General features: G+C 50.7%; 1 protein-coding gene across 5 annotated transcripts in view; it reads right to left on the reverse strand.

Moving 5' to 3' along the window:
* Nucleotides 1-914: 914 nt before the first annotated feature.
* Nucleotides 915-19,604, reverse strand: part of PRDM11 (PR/SET domain 11) — a 95,617-nt gene continuing 76,927 nt past the window's right edge. For 4 of the 5 annotated variants that reach the window (XM_070383504.1, XM_070383502.1, XM_070383505.1 and 1 more), the window contains exons 6-8: nt 15,432-15,619; nt 10,870-11,496; nt 915-9,869 (exon numbers count right to left, since the gene is read on the reverse strand). In XM_070383504.1, the coding sequence (XP_070239605.1) occupies nt 7,705-9,869; nt 10,870-11,496; nt 15,432-15,619 (2,980 nt within the window). In that variant the 3' untranslated portion in view covers nt 915-7,704. The remainder of the gene's footprint in view (nt 9,870-10,869; nt 11,497-15,431; nt 15,620-19,604) is intronic. The other variant, XM_070383506.1, reaches the window with a different exon arrangement.

Raw genomic sequence — 19,604 nt, forward strand, 5'->3', positions numbered from 1 at the left:
ACCTGTTTGCTCTTTCTGCCCTCTGCCCTGGGAAAAGAAGAGAACCGAACGTCCGCGGAGACTGGAATGGCCTTCACAACAGGAAGCTCTGAGTCACCGAGGGGCTGGGGGGGACACAGGCTGGAGGGACGATGGCAGGCACTGAGCAGGTAGAGGTTCAGAAGAGAGGAGAGGGATGGCCCGTGACCAGAGGCTGGGCTGGAGCGGGCAGGAGCTGAGAGGAGGGCTCAGCACCTGGGAGGAAGCACGACAGACACTTTTCTACGTCTTTCTGCAATGTATGCCCGTCTTCCTTCTAAGACATTTGGGCCATTTGGGCCAACATCACTTATCACCCATCCCCGTACCAGTGCCATTAGCAAAGTGTTGGGAAGGACCCTCCCTGGGGGCGGAGTTTGCCAGTGGAGAATCATGCAGGTAGTTGGATGGAGAATTAGAACACTGTTCATCCAAGATCCCCTGCAGGAGGGCATGGCAACCCACTCCAGTATTCTTGCCTGGAGAATCCCACGGACAGAGGAGTTTGGCAGGCTGCAGCCGTCCATAGTGTCACACAGAGTCAGACACGACTGAAGCGCCTTTGCCTGCCTGCCTGCCTGTCTCATCTGCAATACTTTTGAGAATTTTGTGGGGTAAATGTGTGTGGGGGCGAGAGATTTATTTTAAACGGTTTTGGTGACACCTCTTTTTGGCCAGACGGATGGGTGAGGTGTGTAGGTTACCAGCTGGAAGTGGCCTTGAATAGTGGAAAAGTAAGAACACCAGGAATAGGACTTAGAAGGCCTCTCCCAGTTGCTTCTGACCAGGGAGCAGGCAGGCAGTCTCACCTGACACCCAAGCATGGGACTCATTCTGAATCACCCTGGGCACGGGCTGGGAGAAAGACAAGAAGGCAGAGATCCAACCTCAGTGAATAAATTTAAATGCTTTTATTAACAATCTTCTTACATTACAAGGATAATATGACAAAAGGAAAGTTTCTGCGTACATATTATGATAAACCAACATAGCTCTATTTGTATCCAGTGTTCTAGGTCCCGTCACACAGGTACTATAAAGCGTAGTCTGCAAAATAATAACATCGAGGGTTTTTTTTTTTTTAAGAAAGAAAGTATTAACATATTAATATGTATGTGATAATAGACTCCTAGGTATTTCCCCCCATCCCCACTTTATTTTCCTCTGTGATTGAAATGAAACGGTTCAGCAGCGTGGGGGTGGAGAGGAGGAGAGAGACAACGGGGCTGAAAAAGACGGAATCAGACTGCTGGCTCTTCCAGAGAGACAAAAGTGAAGAAACTGAGGGTGCCCCGAGGGCAGCCTGGCCCTTGTCTTTTGGGGAGCAGTGTAGTGACCGGCCGTCCTCCTCTGGATGGAGGGCCCGGCGCCCTTGATGCCCCAAGGATGCTCTCTCTCTGAGGTACAGTGCATTGTGGGATTGCTACCCGAGGATGCCCATCCCCTGGCCACGGGTCTGACCCCCTGCAGCAGGAGGAAGGCTCTGGCCGGGCCTGGTCTCTCTTGAGCCAGGCACTGGAGGGTGTTCGGAGACCCGGTTGGCAGCTAGCGGTGGCTCAAGGAGACCAGGGTGGACGTGGAGTGGAGAAGAGGTGGGCATTGGCAGAACAGACACCCCCTGCCCCAGACTGCGGGTATGGGGGGGTGCTCTTCTGGAGACTGAGGTACGTTGGTAAATGGTATGGAAGTGTAGGACGGAGGTCAGAGGAGGCTGGGAGACGGGAGACGAGGCAAAAAGGCAGAGGCTGACTTAGAGGGCAGAGGGTGTGGCCACCCTCTATCTCCCATCCTCTGTGGCCCCATCGGCCCTTCCTCCTCTACCTCCCCGGCGGGGAAAGAACCTGGAAGTGAAACGGATTTCTGATCCCGTCAGGGCTGCACAGGCCCTTCGTCACGCGGCCGGTGGCTCCGGTGCCCCCTCGGGCCCCCAGACGTCCCGGCCATCCAGGAGCGGGGGCTGGGCCAAGCCGAGGGAGGCGCCCTCCCCGGCGGAAGTGGATGAGCTTGGATGAGCTTGGGGCGTCTGGCTCAGCCTCTGCCTCGAGTCACAGAATCAGAACAGTGTATGTGAACTAGACCTGCCTGTTAACGGCGGCGCAGGTGGGGCCAGGGGTCACTGGGCACGGGAGAGGGGTAGGGGGCGCTGTCCCGAGTGCAGCCAGGAGCAGCCGCTGTGCAAAGTGGGCTGGGCCAAAGCCCCGCTTCTGAACTTGCGTTGCCACTGAATTTATGAGTGTGCGGATATGTCTCTCTCACCCTTTCCCATTAGTTGACACCCCCCCTGCCCTGGCCGGAAAGCCTCTGGATGGTGGGCAGCGCTGACTGGTGATGCTGCCCTGGCAGGCGATGAAAGAGTGGGTGAGGGAGGCCAGGACGGCTGTACTTCAGAGGCTTGGCCTCCAGGGCGGGGGTGGGGGGCAGCAAAAAGCGTCTAAAGTGGGGAGGTGGGGCAGCGGCATCTCTCCTGGACCCGTCTCGGTCCAATTCGCAGCTCTCCTATCGCCACCAGTGCTGCCCGTTCCTGCGAGGGGGCGGCATCGGGGGAGATTGTGCAGTGTCCCTCTCCCAGGGGGTCAGAGGCCACACCCTACTGCCGGGCAGCAGGGACCACCCAAGCGGAGGCTTGTTGGGGGCCAAAGGGGACACTTTGGAGGGAGCCCAGCGGGTGAGGATCTCCTTTCGACCTCAGACTAAGCCTGCGTGCGGGAAAGGAGAGAAAAGTGCACGGGAGAGGGCCAGGGCCTGGCTACTCTCCTCTCCAACACTCCGGGTAGGAGGCCCCATTCCCAGCAAACCCCGCCTGCTCAGCTGCCCTGGGCGCCCCTGCAAAGGCTCCATGTCCTCCGTCTTCTCACAACACAGCGACAGCCTTTCCCGGTGCTCTCCCAGCTCTCTATAGACTCTATTTTTTATATCTATTTAAAACATAGAAATGTATAAATATATAGGATATTATTTATAGATATATAGACGTGATTTCATCTCTTACTCTGTGGGTATACGTACTGCATATGTCCATATATACAATATATATGCTGTAGCATTTGTATTCTACACTGCACAGACCCCTGCTTCCATGCACTCTCCTAGGGAGACTGGATTGCATAGGTATTTCCAGGGCGATACCACTTGAAGGGATGGGGTCAGGGTGGGGAGGGCCAGATGAAAGAGGAGGGCCGTACCATTTTTCCTCCCGAAAGGGCACTTTTTCTCCCTCTGGCTAACACACAAAGATCACCTCAAAGGTTTCTTAAAATATTACAGCTCCAGACACTCAGCTAAAGCACCTTGTCCACAGAGAGCAGAGAGAGGCCTTCCTCCAAGCAGGAGAAGGGCCCCTGCGGATCCCTGGACATAATCTTCCCTCCTCAAGACTGGAGGAGGAAGCCAGCCTAGAAGCCATGAGCCAGCACCGCCTCCCCCGGAGAGGCTGGCGGTGGAAATGGGGCTGTCCCAAGCTCACCTGCCTTGTGAACATGCCTTTCTCATCTAAGGAGGTCTGACCTCCCTGCTTTGGCTGTCCCAGGCTGGCCTGCTGCTTGAAAGGGTGAGAGGGGATGAGGGCCTGAGCCTTCTGTCCAAACTGGATGTAGGGACCAAGAAAGAACATGAATTCTACTTGGAAATCAGACCGGAAGCCACAACGAGCTCTGGATACAGAATTCCTGTTCCCACAGGTGAGAAAACAAAGGGGAAGGAATCGAGAAGTTGTTTCAACCCCCAAGCCACTTTCTGGACCCCATGAGGCTCCAATAAACAGCCAAAACAGCGCCCACTCCACAGCCTGGTCTACTTCAGCCTCTCTGAGATCATTTTCAGCACTCGACACACTTTTGCCTATTTTTTCCTTCTTGGCAACACTTCAAAACAAATGGAAAATATTTAAACATCACCTTAAATAATTACAAGGCCCTTTCTCCAAGTCAAAGGGGCAACATAAGCAAGTCAAGGAGAGGGGGCTCAGCAAGCCAACTCAACATGGAAACACTAAGTGGGGACCAGGGTGGAGACCTCCAACCGCCCTGGATTCAGGGCTCAGCACTGAATGCAACAAACCAGGGATCCAGGAGACAGAGCCTCTGCCCATCCTTCAGTGAGGATGAGGAAATGAGGGTCTGCCCAGCACTAGACGTGCCCAGCGGCCATCCAAGAAGAAACAAACAAACAAAGTAGTTGGTGTCGGGGGTGCCCAGACTGTAATACCCGCCCAGGCAGCTGAAACTTGGAAATTGGGAAGCGGCAAGAGTTGTAGACAGGGCTGGGCTGCCTCACATTTCACAGACAGATACAAGATGGCAATGGGTCTTTTTGTTTTTTCCCTCCATTGAGAAAAAGCAGACCATGTTTAATCACAAGGGTTTCTGGCTCCCAAGCTCTGTGATGTATCTGCTTGGCACCATCGGCCACAGACCTGATCTCATTTCCCACCCACTCCATGAACCGAAGAAAAACACTAATTGGTCAACCCAATGAGGACAAGCTTGACTCCAGAGACACGAACATTTTTTCTAAGTCAATGGTTGTCACTCGTAAGCCAGGGGTTGAATTTAAGGGCTCTGTCTCTTGTCTATCAGCATACAAGGATCACCTGGCCACAGCTTTTAATACTCATCAACGAGAGGTTAGACTGCCCAAGCATGTGGGCAGACCCCAAGAGTCCCCACACCCCAGGAGTCCTTCTCGGAGGCAGAGAGTGGAAACGCCTGGGGTGAAAACCATGGGTAATTGCACGCAGCATTCACAGGATAGAAACACTGGAACTTCTGAGGGTAAAGACTCTGTATCAATTGTAGTGGTGTGTCACCCAAATTGCTCCCTGTCCCCAGGCAAAGTGGCCTTCAGACTGCCATGAGCACCTGAAGTTTTCGAGATGCCTTCCCAAACTTCAGGAATCTCCAGAGAGCCCAACCTCTCCGAGGTGTGCAGCCTGGGTGGCCGGCTCCCACTCCTCTGAAACGGTAAGGTAGACACTGGCATTGGCCCAAAGGATTCTTTCCCCTCTGGATAAAAATTTGAGCTAATTTTGGCCATGGCCTCCTGAGAGCAAACGGTTGTGGCCCTGCCACAGTACTCAGGTGGCCATCAGAGAGTCTTTCCTCCTGGTTTTCAGATGAGTGGTGGTCTAGGGGATGACTCCCCGTCTCCTGATGTAGTGGGTGGGGAGGCACAGGGGTGGGCAGGGGGAGACGTAAGGCATCTGTTGGCTAGAAGAAAGGATCCCGACTGCTGTTTCTGATCCCTATGGAGGCCCACCTTGCCAGTCATCTCTGCTCCCCCTCGACCCATCTTGGTCCGTGTGATGTCCAGAGGGAGCTCTCCCACAGACCTGGTAGATTGGGTGCGTGGTGAAGAGGAAGTCGAGGAGGGAAAGGTGGACCCTTGTGCTTTGCACTTGACCACAGATACTGACCCTGATCGGACGAGGGGGATGGCAGGAGAAGACATCGGCTTAAAGTGACGTGCATGAGGTTGGGAATTTCAAAGCTGGAGAAAGGGCTTTGGGTCTTTCCTTGAAGGCTCCTGCTAACTCTCTCCTTGTTCAGAGGAGGGTGGGAAAGCGTGTGAGACTGGGGAGCGGGGGTGAGGGGTGAATGTCACCAGGCAGGGGTGCATTGATTTGTTGAAGAAGGCAGCATATGAGGCCTGGCAGTGGGATAGTCGGAGAAAACCAGTTGGTTTTGTTTTAACATGCTACATCACTGTTGAAAACAAAAAAAGTTTCAAAAATAATATATAATATATATAATATATTTATATAATGAAAAGCTATTGACTAGCAGCAATGATTCTAAAGTTATCATAGCACCAAGACCATGGGGGTAGGGGGAGGGGGTCTGTGGGGGGTGAAGGTCTGGCGGGACAAGGAAGAAGGGGTGACGTGTTCAGTGTCGCTGACAGTTCCCCTCCGGCTCTCATCGGTGGCATGAGGCCTCAGAGACAAGATAAACCAAGAAGGGAGGGAGCCACCACAGTTTTCTAACGTCTGAGCCGAGCAGGCTGGGGACACCGAGGCCTTGCCTGTGGCCAGATCATCCCGTCCTTTGCCCACCCTCTGCCAAATGAGAGGGGTGGCTCCTATAGACAGACTATAGACAATGCAGGTCTTCCTCCCTTCCCCCAAATATAACCTGCATCCACAGCGCAGGACCTCTGCAGATCAGATATGCATACTTCAGATGTGGAAACACGGACAGAAGTTTTTAACAGCTCACGCACATTTGTTTAAAAAAAACTCCCTTGCGAGGTATACTGGTAATTAAATGAACAAAAGAGCATTGATCAAGACTCCTCTAGATGAAACCACTACTTGCCTCAGGGAGTAGGCAAGTGGCTATTTCTAAAGCTTATATCTCAGCTGTGTGTGTGTGTGTGTGTGTGTGTGTGTGTGTGTTTGTGTAGGCTGATGCCTTGAGAGTCCTGTCTGACTTCTCGTTTATTCCTTTCTTTGAGGACATCTCTACCCTGTTCAAAAAAGGAAGCGTTTGCAGGCATAGACGCATTCCCCACTTTTCCACTACCTCCCTGCCAGGCTTCAGGGCTTGTCATCAGCCTTATTGCAAAAGAAGAACCCAATCTCTAGAGACTCTCACAGAGTTATGCATAACCCAGGGCACAACTTGCATTGACATCTCCTGCCACTGAACTCTAGCAGGCATTTCTCAATTATTAAAGGAAAAAATAATATACCCTCAAACACATTATACGATTATAAAGACAGAGTATAAATAATTCATGTAAATTGAATACACACTTTTCATTTTATGTGTTTTTAGCCAAAAATCGTTGCCCTACTGGGGTCTGGACTTCTTGGCTCTGCATTTCCCCCACATTCCCTGGATCTGAATGGAATTCTGTTATGGTCTCCCACACCAGGTAAAAAACAGGAATGCAAAGGGCTCACGTCCTCCCTTTGCCCCAGGATTTCAAGCTCCGTTGTGAGGCAGTTTTGCCTTCGATACAACAGGTAAAATGTTTAGCATCAGGGGACTGGAAGGAGGGACTCAACAGCCCAGGGACGGGAGAGGTGACACAGGTGGGGACTGGCAGGTGTCACAGTCTGACCGACACTTCTGATTCAGAGACAGTGAAGGAACGCTCATCAGGGAATGAATGAAAACCTCTCAAGCCGGGTGGGAGGGGGAAAAGGTCGAACACCCTGATCCGGATACACAGCTCACCCTATCCAAAGATCAGAGGTCTGATTCTGCCGGACCAGCGTGTCAGCCAAGAGGCCAAGAGATCCCCCTCGTAAAACCAAACAAGAAAAAATAAAAAAGGCAAGAACATACACCCAAACCCAAACCCCTCAACCCCCAAACAAGAACATAAACAAAATGAGCTACCTAAAGGCGATGACAGACCCGTCATTTTAGCTTATGCGAGTTGGTTGACAGTCAGGTGGGAGCCCGTGTAGCCCCAGCACATGCTTCTGTGAGTGAAAATGAGTTTCCACGTGTGTTACAGCTGCCAAATTTTGTAGACAAGAGTCAGTTTCCGACATTATTCCAATCTGAAAACTCCCAGTAGCTTCTGGTGGATGTGTCACCTTGGTTTTTAAAATTTTTTTTTCAGTGTGGGTTTTATAGATATATATAATATAATATATATTTATATAATATATCAAAGCTTATGAGTATAGATTAAAAAAATATTCAACAGCTTAGTGAACTCTGCAACGCCAGCTTCCTAAATATCCGGATAAAACTCTGACCCGTGGTCCACAGTCTGCAGCACCGGCTTCTGCTCCAGGGCAGACATCCTGCTGAGGACCTCAGCGGACAGCGCGTAGCTGTTGCCAGACTTCTCCTCGAACCAGCTGTCCAGGGCTCGCTTGGCATCGAAGTTGGCGATGGGAGGGCCGTTGACAGCAATGGTCAACAGGTCGCTGAGCTGCTCCAGAGTCAGGCGGGAGCGGTGGTTTTTGCGAACTCGCTGCAGGGCGTTTCGGCCTTTCTCGCAGCAAGCGGTGGAGGTGGGGAGGACTTTGAGGACCTGGATGATCTTGTTCAAGAGCGGAAACCGCTGCTTGTACTTGCAAATGTGGCCGATCAGGTCTTTGAAGCCGTTTTTGGTATAGTAATCAGCCTTGAGTTCCCGCCACTCCATCAGCAGACTCCCCCGGGGGTCCAGCCCTTCCCTGCAGACATCCCGGGAGAAGGTGGGGATGGCCTCCAGGTGATCAAATATCTGAACCATGTCCTCCTTGCCGTAGCTCAGGAGCTCGTCGCTGCTCCGGGGCCAGGCGGCCAGGTCGAACACCTGGCAGGCCTTCACAAAGATCCGGCTGCGGGAATCAAACCTCTGAGCTAGGATCACCTGGGTCTTCTGGCAGATCTTCTCGCGGATGGACTGGAACTTGGCTTCAGCCACCCTGAGGTTCTTCATGGCGATCCCGTTGAAGCTCTCCCGGAAGTTCTCCTCGAACTCCTGCAGGTATTCCCCAGGGGAGTCGGCCAGCCGGCTGATCTCCTGGATGGCCTCCTCGATCTTGTCGTCCACCTGGGAGACCAGGAGGTACTCGCCCTGGAAGACGTAGGCCAGGCGCGAGAGCACAGCGATCACGTCCAGGAGGAAGTAGATGAGCTTGATGGACTGGTAGTCCATGAGGAACTGCAGCAGAGCCAGGGCGATGGCCGAGGCGTCTGCCCGCTGGGTCTGGCTGCTGACGTCCTTGAGGTGGGCGACCACCTCCAGGTAGTCCTTGATGAGGGCGTTGAGGACGTTCTGCTCGCCGATGATCCACCGCACGGCCCGGATGTCCCCCAGGAACTCGGTCTCCTCGCACAGCGTAGACGCCGTGGACCGCAGCTCGCACATGAGGCGCGGCGAATAGCGGTAGAAACTGAGCAGCTGCTTCAGGTTGTTCTCCAGCTCCTCCAGGCAGGGGAGCTCCTTCCCGCTGATGGCGTCCAAGATCTCTAGGTGGGGCCGATGTACCATGAAGGGCAGGCACAGCAGCCAGGGCAGCGTCTTGCGGATCGTCATGAACATGCTGGCCCGTAGGCTGGCTGTGACGTTGGCCCCGTCTATGCCCAAGCCCACGGTGGGCTTCTCGTCCTGCAAGCGGATGCCCAAGGCGGAAAAGGCCCGGTCCAGTGCCTGCAGATAGCTCTCTGTGCTGGAGAACCCCAGCTCCTGCAGGGACAGGAACTCCGTGGCTGGGGGCCCGTCGCTGCTGGTGTACTGGACATAGACCGCCACCGTGTCAGCCAGCAGGTCATCGCTCTGCCCGTCCAAGATGATGCTGAGGCATGGCGACTGGCGGATGCGCTCCACCAGGTCTTCGCGCAGCGCCCGGGCGATGTGATGGATGAGGATCTGGCAGTCTCCCTCGTTCATGTACTGGTCCACCACCTTGAGCTCGCATTTCCGCAGCAGCTCTGCCAGCGGCCGGAAGTCCAGGTAGGGCCGGCCCTCCAGGGCCAGGTGGTAGGCGGTGTTGAAGAGCAGGGTCATGTTGCGACACATCTCCTCCGTCTTCTCGGGGTGCATGCGGAGCTTGTAGAGCTGCAGGCACTTCTTGTGCAGGTTGCTCTGGCTGTGCAGCTTGATGGTGTGGATCTTGAACTGCTTGGAGCCGATGATGAAGGCGGAGGTGCGTGAGGACTGCACCGTGTACTGGCGGCAGACGTGGCACCACATCTCGTTGAGGGTCGGGGAGTACCGCAGGAACCAGAACTTCTTCAGCCACTCCTGCTTGAAGCGCCGAATCCGGCGCCCGGTGGCCGAGGACATCTTGGAGGGCTCGTCGGTGGCCGTCATAATATCGTTGGAGACGGACTCGTCTGCGGAATCGACCTCCTGGTCGTCGTCCTCCATGATGGCCGGGCCGGAGACCATGCTCTCTGAGGCTGGAAGACAAATGGGAAAGGAACCCGTTACATCTGCTGGGAAGAGAAAACAAACAAACACGTAGATGTTTCCAAAATGAAGGAAATAAGGTCCAGAAGGCAGGTGTCATATTCTGTGAAACAGACTGAATTCCAGCCTGGAACTCATTTATAAGCATCCTTGTCATCCATGCACGTCTCGTCCTCTTTGTGGATTAGCCCCGGTGGCCACCACCACGCTCCAGGCTGCCTGCCCTCACTCTCCACGAGCATGAGCTCAGGGAACTTAAATGTTCTGTATCCACCAAAGAGGAAAACTAGGAGAGCCGAGCCCGTGGAGGAATAGAGCACATCCCAGGTTTCACAGCGGGACCATGAGGACATGGGACTTGTTTGTCCCACCGCTAAGGTGCCCTCAAATGAAGGCAGCTGGGGCCCCAAGCGAGTTGGGGATCAGAATGCAGTTAAGACACAGGCTTGGAAGAGCTGCAACACCTGAGCTAAGGGGTGTGGTTAAAAAGGAAGTGCTGTGTAAATCTCTAATTCAGCTGTGTAGTGAGAGGCTTTCCTCGTGGTTGGGCAGCCTTAAAAGATCCAGGAGCGAAGAGAAATGGGCAAGGGGAGGTCACTGCCCTGCATTCCCATCAGGAAGGCCAGGGGCTCTCCCCCATGGGACACCCTGCCTGGGAATGGGAGAGAAGAGAAAGATTGAGTTTAGAAGTCGGGCTTTGGGGTAAGACACCGGAGAAAGGCAACGGGTCAAGAACACAGCACACACCCCCTCCTGCAGCGGAATTTCCTTTATTGACGAGGAGGATACAAGGGCAAGACACGAAGCCCCCACGGGAGCTGCAGGGCGGCCTGTCGGAGGCAGCTGAGGGCGTGGACTGCGACCGGTGCCCACCTCTGAGTTCCCAGGCCTCTCCCTGAGGGGGGCACCCCCAGGGAGCGCCTGGCCCCCCTCCACACTGTCCACCGCACGTTCCTCCCTCGGACAACAATTTCACCCACACCAACTTACCTGCGGGGTCTGAGAACTCGGGGAGCTCCAGGACCTGCGCTGGCAAGGTGGGGGGCTCAGGAAGCGTGCCAGACTTAAGCATGTCTAGTTCGGCCTGGAGTTCCCGGACCTTCTTCTTTAGGCGAATACAGTTAGGGCAAAAGGAGGTGGTGGGCAGCTCGGGAGGGTCGGACGCAAGGGAGGCCTCAGCGGGACTGTCGGCCTTGAACGACGAAGGCTCCTCCTCTTCGTCCTCCAGGGGGCCTGCCTCCTTGGAAGCCCCTTGGGGGATCTTCCAGTCCCCGTCCCCCTGGGTCCGACTGGCATTCTGCACGCCGTGCGACATCGTCATTGCACACTGACCGTAGGCGTCATTCTGGCGCTTGGGGACCTTCCTGATGACCAGGGAAGTGCTCAGTGCGAGCTGGTGGGCTTCTACCTTTGCGGATTCCAGTGAGGCCTCTAGCACATCCTTGAAAATGAGGTCAATCTTCTTCTTCTTGGCCTGGGGGTGCACGTCCCCCTCGTCAAAGCCACGCTTGTAGGGACTTTTGCCCTGTCTCAACACAGGGAGCTGAAGGGGACCCCTCAGGTCTTCTGGGTTATCCAGAGCCTGCTCAGACTTCTCCTTCTGCAACCTCTTCTCTCCTAGGAAGGAAAACCAGGGTGTGAGGAAGTGGGGAAAAGCCCCGAAGAGGAGAAACCAACAGAAAACAAAGTGCTCCTGTCAGGAAGTCGCTTGACGCATCCCTCTGGGCCCGGCCTTGTGCAGCAGGTGTGGCAAAACTGGGGCAGATTACTCAGTGAAGAATCGGGCTAACCTAACATACGGGTGGGGACTTCACCAAGGTCTTTGACATCATTTACGTGATAGAAAGAAACAGAAATGGATCACAGGGTCTGGAGTCAAAGGACCCCAAAAAGTGGCGAGAACTCCTTTTAAAGAGGCAGTTTCAATGTAGCCTTATGTATCAAAAAGTGAAAGTGAAAGTCGCTCAGTTATGTCTGACTCTCTGCGACCCCACGGACTATAGAGTCCACGGGATTCTCCAGGCAAGAATACTGGAGTGAGTAAGCCGGTCCCTTCTCCAGGGGATCTTCCCAACCCAGAGATCAAACCCAGGTATGTTTATAAGTTGAGCAAATGCTGTAGGCGTGGGGATTTGGCAGTTAAGGAACTCGCCATCCTGTCATCCTAAAAGATGACGTCCCACGTGATAAGCTGAGTGGGTGGTAACGTAGCTCAGCGAAGTGCATAAGGAGCTCTCGTGCCTACAGGCTTCCCCTCGTCTTAGCAATTGGAAGACGGCCACTTCCACTTGACAGTGTGTTAGTCACTCAGTCACATCTGACTCTTTGGGATCCCATGAACTGTAGTCTGCCAGGCTCCTTTGTCCATGGAATTCTCCCGGCAAGAATACTGGAGTGGGTTGTCATTTCCTTCTCCAGGGATCTTCCTGATCCAGGGATCAAACCCGTGTCTCTTGCATTACAGGCAGATTCTTTACTGTCTGAACCACCAGGGAAGCCCAAGTTGGTAAAAGGTACACAAAGCACCGAGTCCCACTTCTTCCTCCTCCCTGACTATCCCTTAGGGCAAAGTCCATCTTATAGCAACTGTCCTTTCTAATTCTTCCAGTAACCAGAAGATAGGATGATGTGAGGAAGCATGGCCTGAACCTCTGTGCGTCTCACTGATCACCAAGGCAGGAAGAAAAGGGAAGTCAGGGACACCGACAGCTGCGGGGGGCTCCAAGATGACAGCCTCTAGCATGATAAAGAAGGATGCGTGGACACAACGCACGCTCAAAATACAGCCGCTGTGTTTCCTTATCTGACAATTCTGACGTTTCCTCTTCTATTTCTATCATGTAAATGATGTCAAAGACCTTGGTGAACTCCCCAACAATACATTATGTTAGCCTGATTCTTCAAAATGGCTAATACAGTTGCACAAATTGCTATAGATGTGTGGATGCTGCCTGCTCAAGGACAAGGTTATTCGAATTTTCTGGGATGAGCAGGAGATTTCTTTGGGGTCAAGGCTCCCCCCAAAAAATCTGTGGGTCAAAGAAGACCTTTAAACATTATGAAATTGATTCTAAAGCCTCCACAAAACATGGGGGAAATACCACAAAGTAAATCAATGACCCAAAGTAGACCAATAAATAAAGTCTTTGAATACATGTCTAGATGCATTCTGTTCTTAAAAGATAACCACAAAGGAATAATTTATGCTCTTTAGGAAGCAGTTCTGGCCTCCAACTAATATTCCTACTTAATGCTGCTCAGTTGCTCAGTTGTATCCAACTTGTAGCCTGCCAGTCTCCTCTGTCCATGGGATTTCCCAGGCAAGAATACTGGAGCAGGTTGCCATTTCCTTCCCCAGGGGATCTTCCCAACCTGGGATCGAACCCGCATCTCTTGCACCTCCTGCTTTGGCAGGAGCCACCAACCACTTGAGCCACCAACTAGAGTTCCTACTTAATAAGGACTAATAATTCAAGCTCTGGACTTTAGCAGGGCTCCAACCTCCAATTACAAAGAAGTCTCCTTCCATGTAAGACCTTAATTGGTTGAGCGTGGGGGATTCCCCCCTCCAGAGCAGGACAGGTGCACAGATCTCAGACACCACTAACTATCAGAGACCGCCAAAGCTACAGGCTACATGGACACATCTAAAGGACACTGAGCCCCATGGCTGCTCCCAAGGGCGTCAGGGCCAAGTCCACCCTCTGCTCTGACCCTGCCCATGGAGGCTTCAGTTCCCTCCCTATTTCCTACTTCTCAGCCTGGCCAGGAATCAACATTCCATCCTCCTGTATCTGCACACATCTTGGCAGACAGATTTCAAGTCTGTCTGCCAGGCAGACAGATTTCAAGTCTGTCTGCCACGCTCCTTTGAACCACTCCTGAAAGCTCAAGCCTTTCTCTGAGCATTCTCCTTGGGTCTCAGGGCTCTCTGAGGATGATATAGCTTGTGGTGCTTTGGAGAAGACACTGGGGAAAAAAGATATTGCAGATCCAGAAGAATTCAAGAAGATCCTGGCCAAGGGATGGAACCTGTGTCCTCAGATACAGCTTGGTTTTCTCTTCTTCTGATTATAAGATTCTTTTGGAAATTTCCTGACAGTCTTCATTCATTTCTTCTTTTATCCATTCAACAAAGATTTATTGAGCACCTAATCTGTTCCAGACATTTTCATCATGGCATCTCCGGAGATCAAATGGAAATCATTGCAATCATGTCATGGAAACATGCCTTCCCAAGTGTAATTGGCAAATATGTGCCCAACACCCAGCTCCAAAGAAGACAAGAGATGAGCGTATCTATTGGGTCTCTTCTCACTGCCCATCCAATCACCAGATACCTTTTACCAAGTCAGGTAGCAGCTGTGTTCTCAGTGTTCACAATTTGCTTTGCTCTGTTTTGATTTTGAAGATAGCGTCATTCCAATGGGTCCTTCTCACTCCTTTTTTTATCATTTCTCTTCATAGTCCAAATGAAGCTTTATTTACAATAAGTAGGTTGGTCAGAAACATGATATAGTGAGGCTTGGGTGTAGGTTTGGTTCCCAGGGCCAGATGGACTCTGGGTCTTTGGATATGTGGTTTTAGTTCAAGGAAGGTCCCGTTGGAAAAATGACCTGGGCTCACCCATTTGTGCTGGCGTGGCTGAGGATGGACCAAAAGAGGCCAGGGGCTAGGAGCTGGCGAATAGTTTAAACCACTTTCAAATGATTCATTTAAATGGAGCCTGGATGGACACCCACCCACCAGGCTATGATCCATACATAAACTCACCTTCCCACCTCTCTCCAACCTTCTTCTTCTAAGAGAAATTGCTCTTTCATAGCGTATCATTAGAACAGCTAGGAAGGAGAGGAGGAGGAAGCAGGGAAGAAACTGGTTTTGTCCGGGAGGCCAGACGACACTGTAGGTTAGAGCTTAGACCCTGGACTGAGACAGACGTGGGTTAGGAGCCTGGCTCTGCCTCTGCTGAGCACTGTATTTATCTGATGAGTGAGTCACTATATTTATCTGCTGCTCAGGGTCTATACTTGTAAGATGGAGAGAATAATCCACATGCTACCATTAGCGTGTATATTATTCATCTAATTCTCACCACACATTCACAGAGCAGGTGCTAATGGGAAGGATTACATGGGACACTGTAGAAAACACGTCTAGCACATATGAAGTACTTAGTAAGTACCACCTGTTATTGCTGCTATTATCGAGCCAGCGGCAGTTTACAACATCCTTCCATCAATCTGAGTTGGGGAAACAGAATCGATTTTGATTATATCATTGGCACTGAAGACTCGTCTCGCTCCCTCATGCTCTGAAACATCTGTAATAGGGCTCCTGACCCTGTCTGGGGGAGGAGGACACGCTGGGGTGCCACTGGTCCATCCCAGAGCAGCTGCTCCAATCTAGCCCATCAGTTTCCCTGAGTTCCTCTGGGTCTCCCACGTATACAGTATTTCCCATTGGATTTCCTAGAAGCACCTACAGAAGCATTTCTGGCCTCGCTAGGGCTCGGCGGCGGGCGTGGCCCACCCCCACGTGTGGACACTCACCTCGGGCCAGGTTGCGGTGGATGGTCTCCTGGGACATGCTGTGCAGGCGCTTCATGTAGTCCTCGCTGTACCAGACGCGCAGCCGCTCCCCCGGCCGGATGTCCCGGCAGGCCCGGAAGTAGATGCGCTCGCTGTGCTGGAAGGCCAGCAGGTTCTGCTCCCTCTCCTCCCGGGAGATGACCACGTACCTGGGGGCGAGGGGGACAGGTGAGAAGGCGCGGGCCACTCTTTGGTGAGTGCCTGCTGGTACCAGGCACAGTGCTGTGCAGGTGCCGGTGGCTGGACGTCCACGAGCATGTGGGCATCTGCCAAACCCTACAGGGAAGCTGCCCTTCGAGGACAGGCTCCCCAGCTGGAGCCAGTCCCTAGTCTCGCTGTCTGGTGTGACTTCAAGCAAGCCTCTGTACCTCTAAGAATCTGTTTGCCGAAACTGGAAATGACACCTGCCCTGCCCACCTCCTAGGTTCTGGTAAACATAAGATTCAACCCCAGATAGACAGGTGACTAGAAAACTATTTTTCACTAACTTTTTTTTTTTTAAGTCTTTATTGAATTTGTTACAAAACTGCCTCTATTTTATGTGTTTTTTGGCCACAAGGCATGTGGGAACTTAGCTCCCCAAGTGGGAATCAAACCTGCACCCCTGGCATTGGAAGGCAAAGTTTTAACCACTGGACTGCCAGGGAGTCCCCCTCTTCACTATCTTTATACGTCAGGGGCTCCCAGATACCCGCAGGTTTCTGATGGTGGTAAGGGTGAGGCCCTTGAATTGTTTCCGGTACGTCACAAAGCCTAGCAGAAGGAACCATGTGACAAGGGTGCCTGCAGGATCAATGAATGAATCCTAAAGATCAAAGTCTTAAAAGAAAAAAAAAAGGATGCCCAGGGGAGACAGGAGAGGTAGGTAAATAAGGGGCAAGGGAAGGTGAGCAACCACTTAATCTAAGTCATTTTCAGGTAAGGAAACTGAGACGCAGAGAGGCTAAGTCACTTGCTTAAGGTCACACGCTAATAAATGGGAAATAGAGCACTGAGGTCTATGCTTTTCCTGCTAGAACTCATGGCTCCTTTGTGGGCATGTAAAGCACCAACTTAGCAATGCCCAGAAAACCTTCAAAGTTCTGTCGAACCCTTAGAATTTGCAGCTCTCACCCATTCGCTCTGAAATGACATCCCCAATATCCAACCTGCCACCTCACTCACCTCCAAAAGGTGAGGTGATGCAACATTTTCAGGCAGGTGAAGATGTACAGATCAAATGGACAAGAGGACATTATTTGGCGTTTTAGGGTTCTGCGCTATCCAAGTGCCTAGGAAATTTGCAGTCAAAAAAGGGAGGTCCAAGAGGGAGGAGATGTATGTACACATATGGCTGATCCACTTCACTGTACAGCTCAAACTAATGCAACATTGTAAAGCAAGTATCTTCCCCTCCCCCCCAAAACCCCCTTCTTTTCCTTATGCTATGATTTGTCTTAAAAGCTAGGGAACAAATCAGAGTCTCTCTGACTGGCCCAGCCCAGAGAACTGCACTTGGAACAGTCTGAGGGAAACTGTAGTTCACAGAAAAAAATCCAAATGGATGATGAATAAATGAAAGTATTCAGCATCACTGATAAGAAAAGAGGCGCGAAGTAGCACATTGTATCGTTGGCACACATAATTTTTTAAGTGATCAGCTCTGTACTGGTAAAGGTGGCAAGACTAGGGTTTCCCATTCTAATGGTGGAGAATAAACTGGCACAACCCTTTGGGAAGCAAGTTGGCAACACGGACTTCAACAAGTATTTGTTCATTCACGTTCACAGCAGCATTATGCAACAACAGTCAAAATGTGGAAGTAACCCAAGTGTCCACTGATGGATGAATGGATAAGCAAGATGCGGTATAGACACCCAGTGGAATAATAGCCATAAAAAGGAAGGAAATTCTGATCCACGCTACAACATGAACGATTCTTGAAGACACCTACTAAGTGAAATAAGCCGGCCACAAAACAACAAATAGTATATGATTCCACTTCTGTGAGTAGTCAAATTCACAGAGACAGAAAGTAGAATAGTGTTTGCCAGGGGCTGGGGGAGGGGGCAATAGGGAGTTAGTGTTCGATGGGTACAGAGTTCAGTTGGGGAAGATGAAAAGGGTTCTGGAGACGGATGCTGGTGCTGTTTGCCCAACACTGTGAATGTACTTAATACCACTGAACTTTACACTTAAAATGGTAAATTTTATGTTATGTGGATTTTCCCACAGTTTCTGTAAAATTAAGGAAAAAAAATATCCAAAATGTTAGGATGTGAATCAAGAATGCAAACTCTGCACACCACAATGCTGACTTGTTTCACTGCTTGTAATAGTGCAAAAGTATCTAAATGTCTAAAACCAGAGAAACGATTTAATAAACCGTGGTATATTTGTATGCTGGAATGTTACTCATCTACAGAAAAATCTTTTCAAAGAATCTTTTATGACATGGAAAAACGGTCCCAATATAATGCAAAGTGGAAACAACAGGACTGATGTATTGTGGTTCTAATCATGCTTTAAAAACAAGCCTGGTAAACCACTTGAAATACACCAATGTTTTAACAGTGATTAGCCTTTATAGATGGTTCTACTTCTTTATAATTTTCTGTACTTTCCAAGTCTTCCTCAATAAGCAATTATTACTGTTAATCCCTCTCCCCCACCCCCTAAAAAAGCCAATTCCAGTACAAATGCCAATTCCAGTACAGGCTGTCAGTGGGGACAGTCATGGTGGCCAGCGGCTTTGGGAATCCACATCTGTGGTACCCCAGGCATAGCGCCCCTCACATATAATCTCAACTCCCCAACTGTAGGAGTCTATTTTTTCTTCATACGTGAGATTTCTTCTAAATGTGCAAACTCTTTTCCCAGTCCCCATTTTAGCAAAAGCCTGGGATCTGACATCCAAAATTAATCAGCCTAGTGGTCAGCACAGAGCAGAACTGAGGCAGATCAAACTTCTCCACTCCCTGACCCAGAAGGCAAACCATTCATTCATGTTTTGTTCTAACAAGAATCACTTGAATCACAGAGCCCAAGGGGAAAAGTACACAATCTTTCCTTTTTCCAGTTTCTAAATAGCTATCCGGCTCTAAAAGATAGAATTATTTTCTCTGACATTCAACTTGAAGAGAAAAAAGTAGATGAGGAACACGAAACGATTAGGCATTTATTCCAAAGAGCAACCTGGTGAAGATGTCAGGTTTAGAAAGATTCAAGTCCATTTCCCTTTCTACCTCTTCACACTTTCTGAACCCAACAAGAATCAATACTTAGGGGAAGAGAGGTCCTACTGAGCCTTTCCCTTCTTCAGGGGATCTTCCCAACCTAGGGATCGAACCCCGGTCTCCTGCATTGCAGGCGGATTCTTTACCAGCTGAGCCACTAGGGAAGCCCACTGTTTAACACAGGGAACTATAATCGATATCCTGTGATAAACCATAATGGCAAAGAATATGAAAAAGAATATATATAGCTATACATACACATACATATGTAGGTATAACTGGATGACTTTGCTGTACAGTAGAAATCAACACAACACTGTAAATGAACTATATTTCAATTAAATAAATTATTAAAATATTTAGGAAGAGGACTCCAAAACTTTGTATAGATCACAAAGTATCTTCAAAGATCAAAACTGGTTCAGCATCCTGTTGTACTTGGTGATTCTGAAAGTTGGCATTTGAAATAAGATACACATGGGAGCTCTCAGTGAATCATAAACAATCCATTCCCATGAAAAGATGTTTATGTTAAATCATTTTTGAAGTAAAGCTAAATGGAGCCAGCTAAGTCCCAACATCAACTATTTCTAGCCAGGTCTCCCACTTTTAAGTATTTTGCGGTAACACCCAAACGGCTGGATCCACGCCTAGAATCCCTCTGTCCCCACTCAACAACCCCTGTATGCAGAAGCACGCCTGTTCCATTACACGGCTGCAGGTGAACAAGGGCCCTTCCTGGAACCGAAGGCTTCCAGGGAGTGAAAATCTATTTGTTGTTTCCAGTCACTACCTCGTTGGCTGGAAGCACAGAGTATGTCAGAAGGATGATAGAAAATGCACAGCATAGGCTGATCTGTGAACACTAGGGCTTATCTGACAGTTTTTCAAACCCTTTGAAGCAATCAAGGGGGTGGGT

This window comes from Bos mutus, chromosome 15, assembly GCF_027580195.1.
Source record: "Bos mutus isolate GX-2022 chromosome 15, NWIPB_WYAK_1.1, whole genome shotgun sequence".
NCBI lineage: Eukaryota > Metazoa > Chordata > Mammalia > Artiodactyla > Bovidae > Bos > Bos mutus.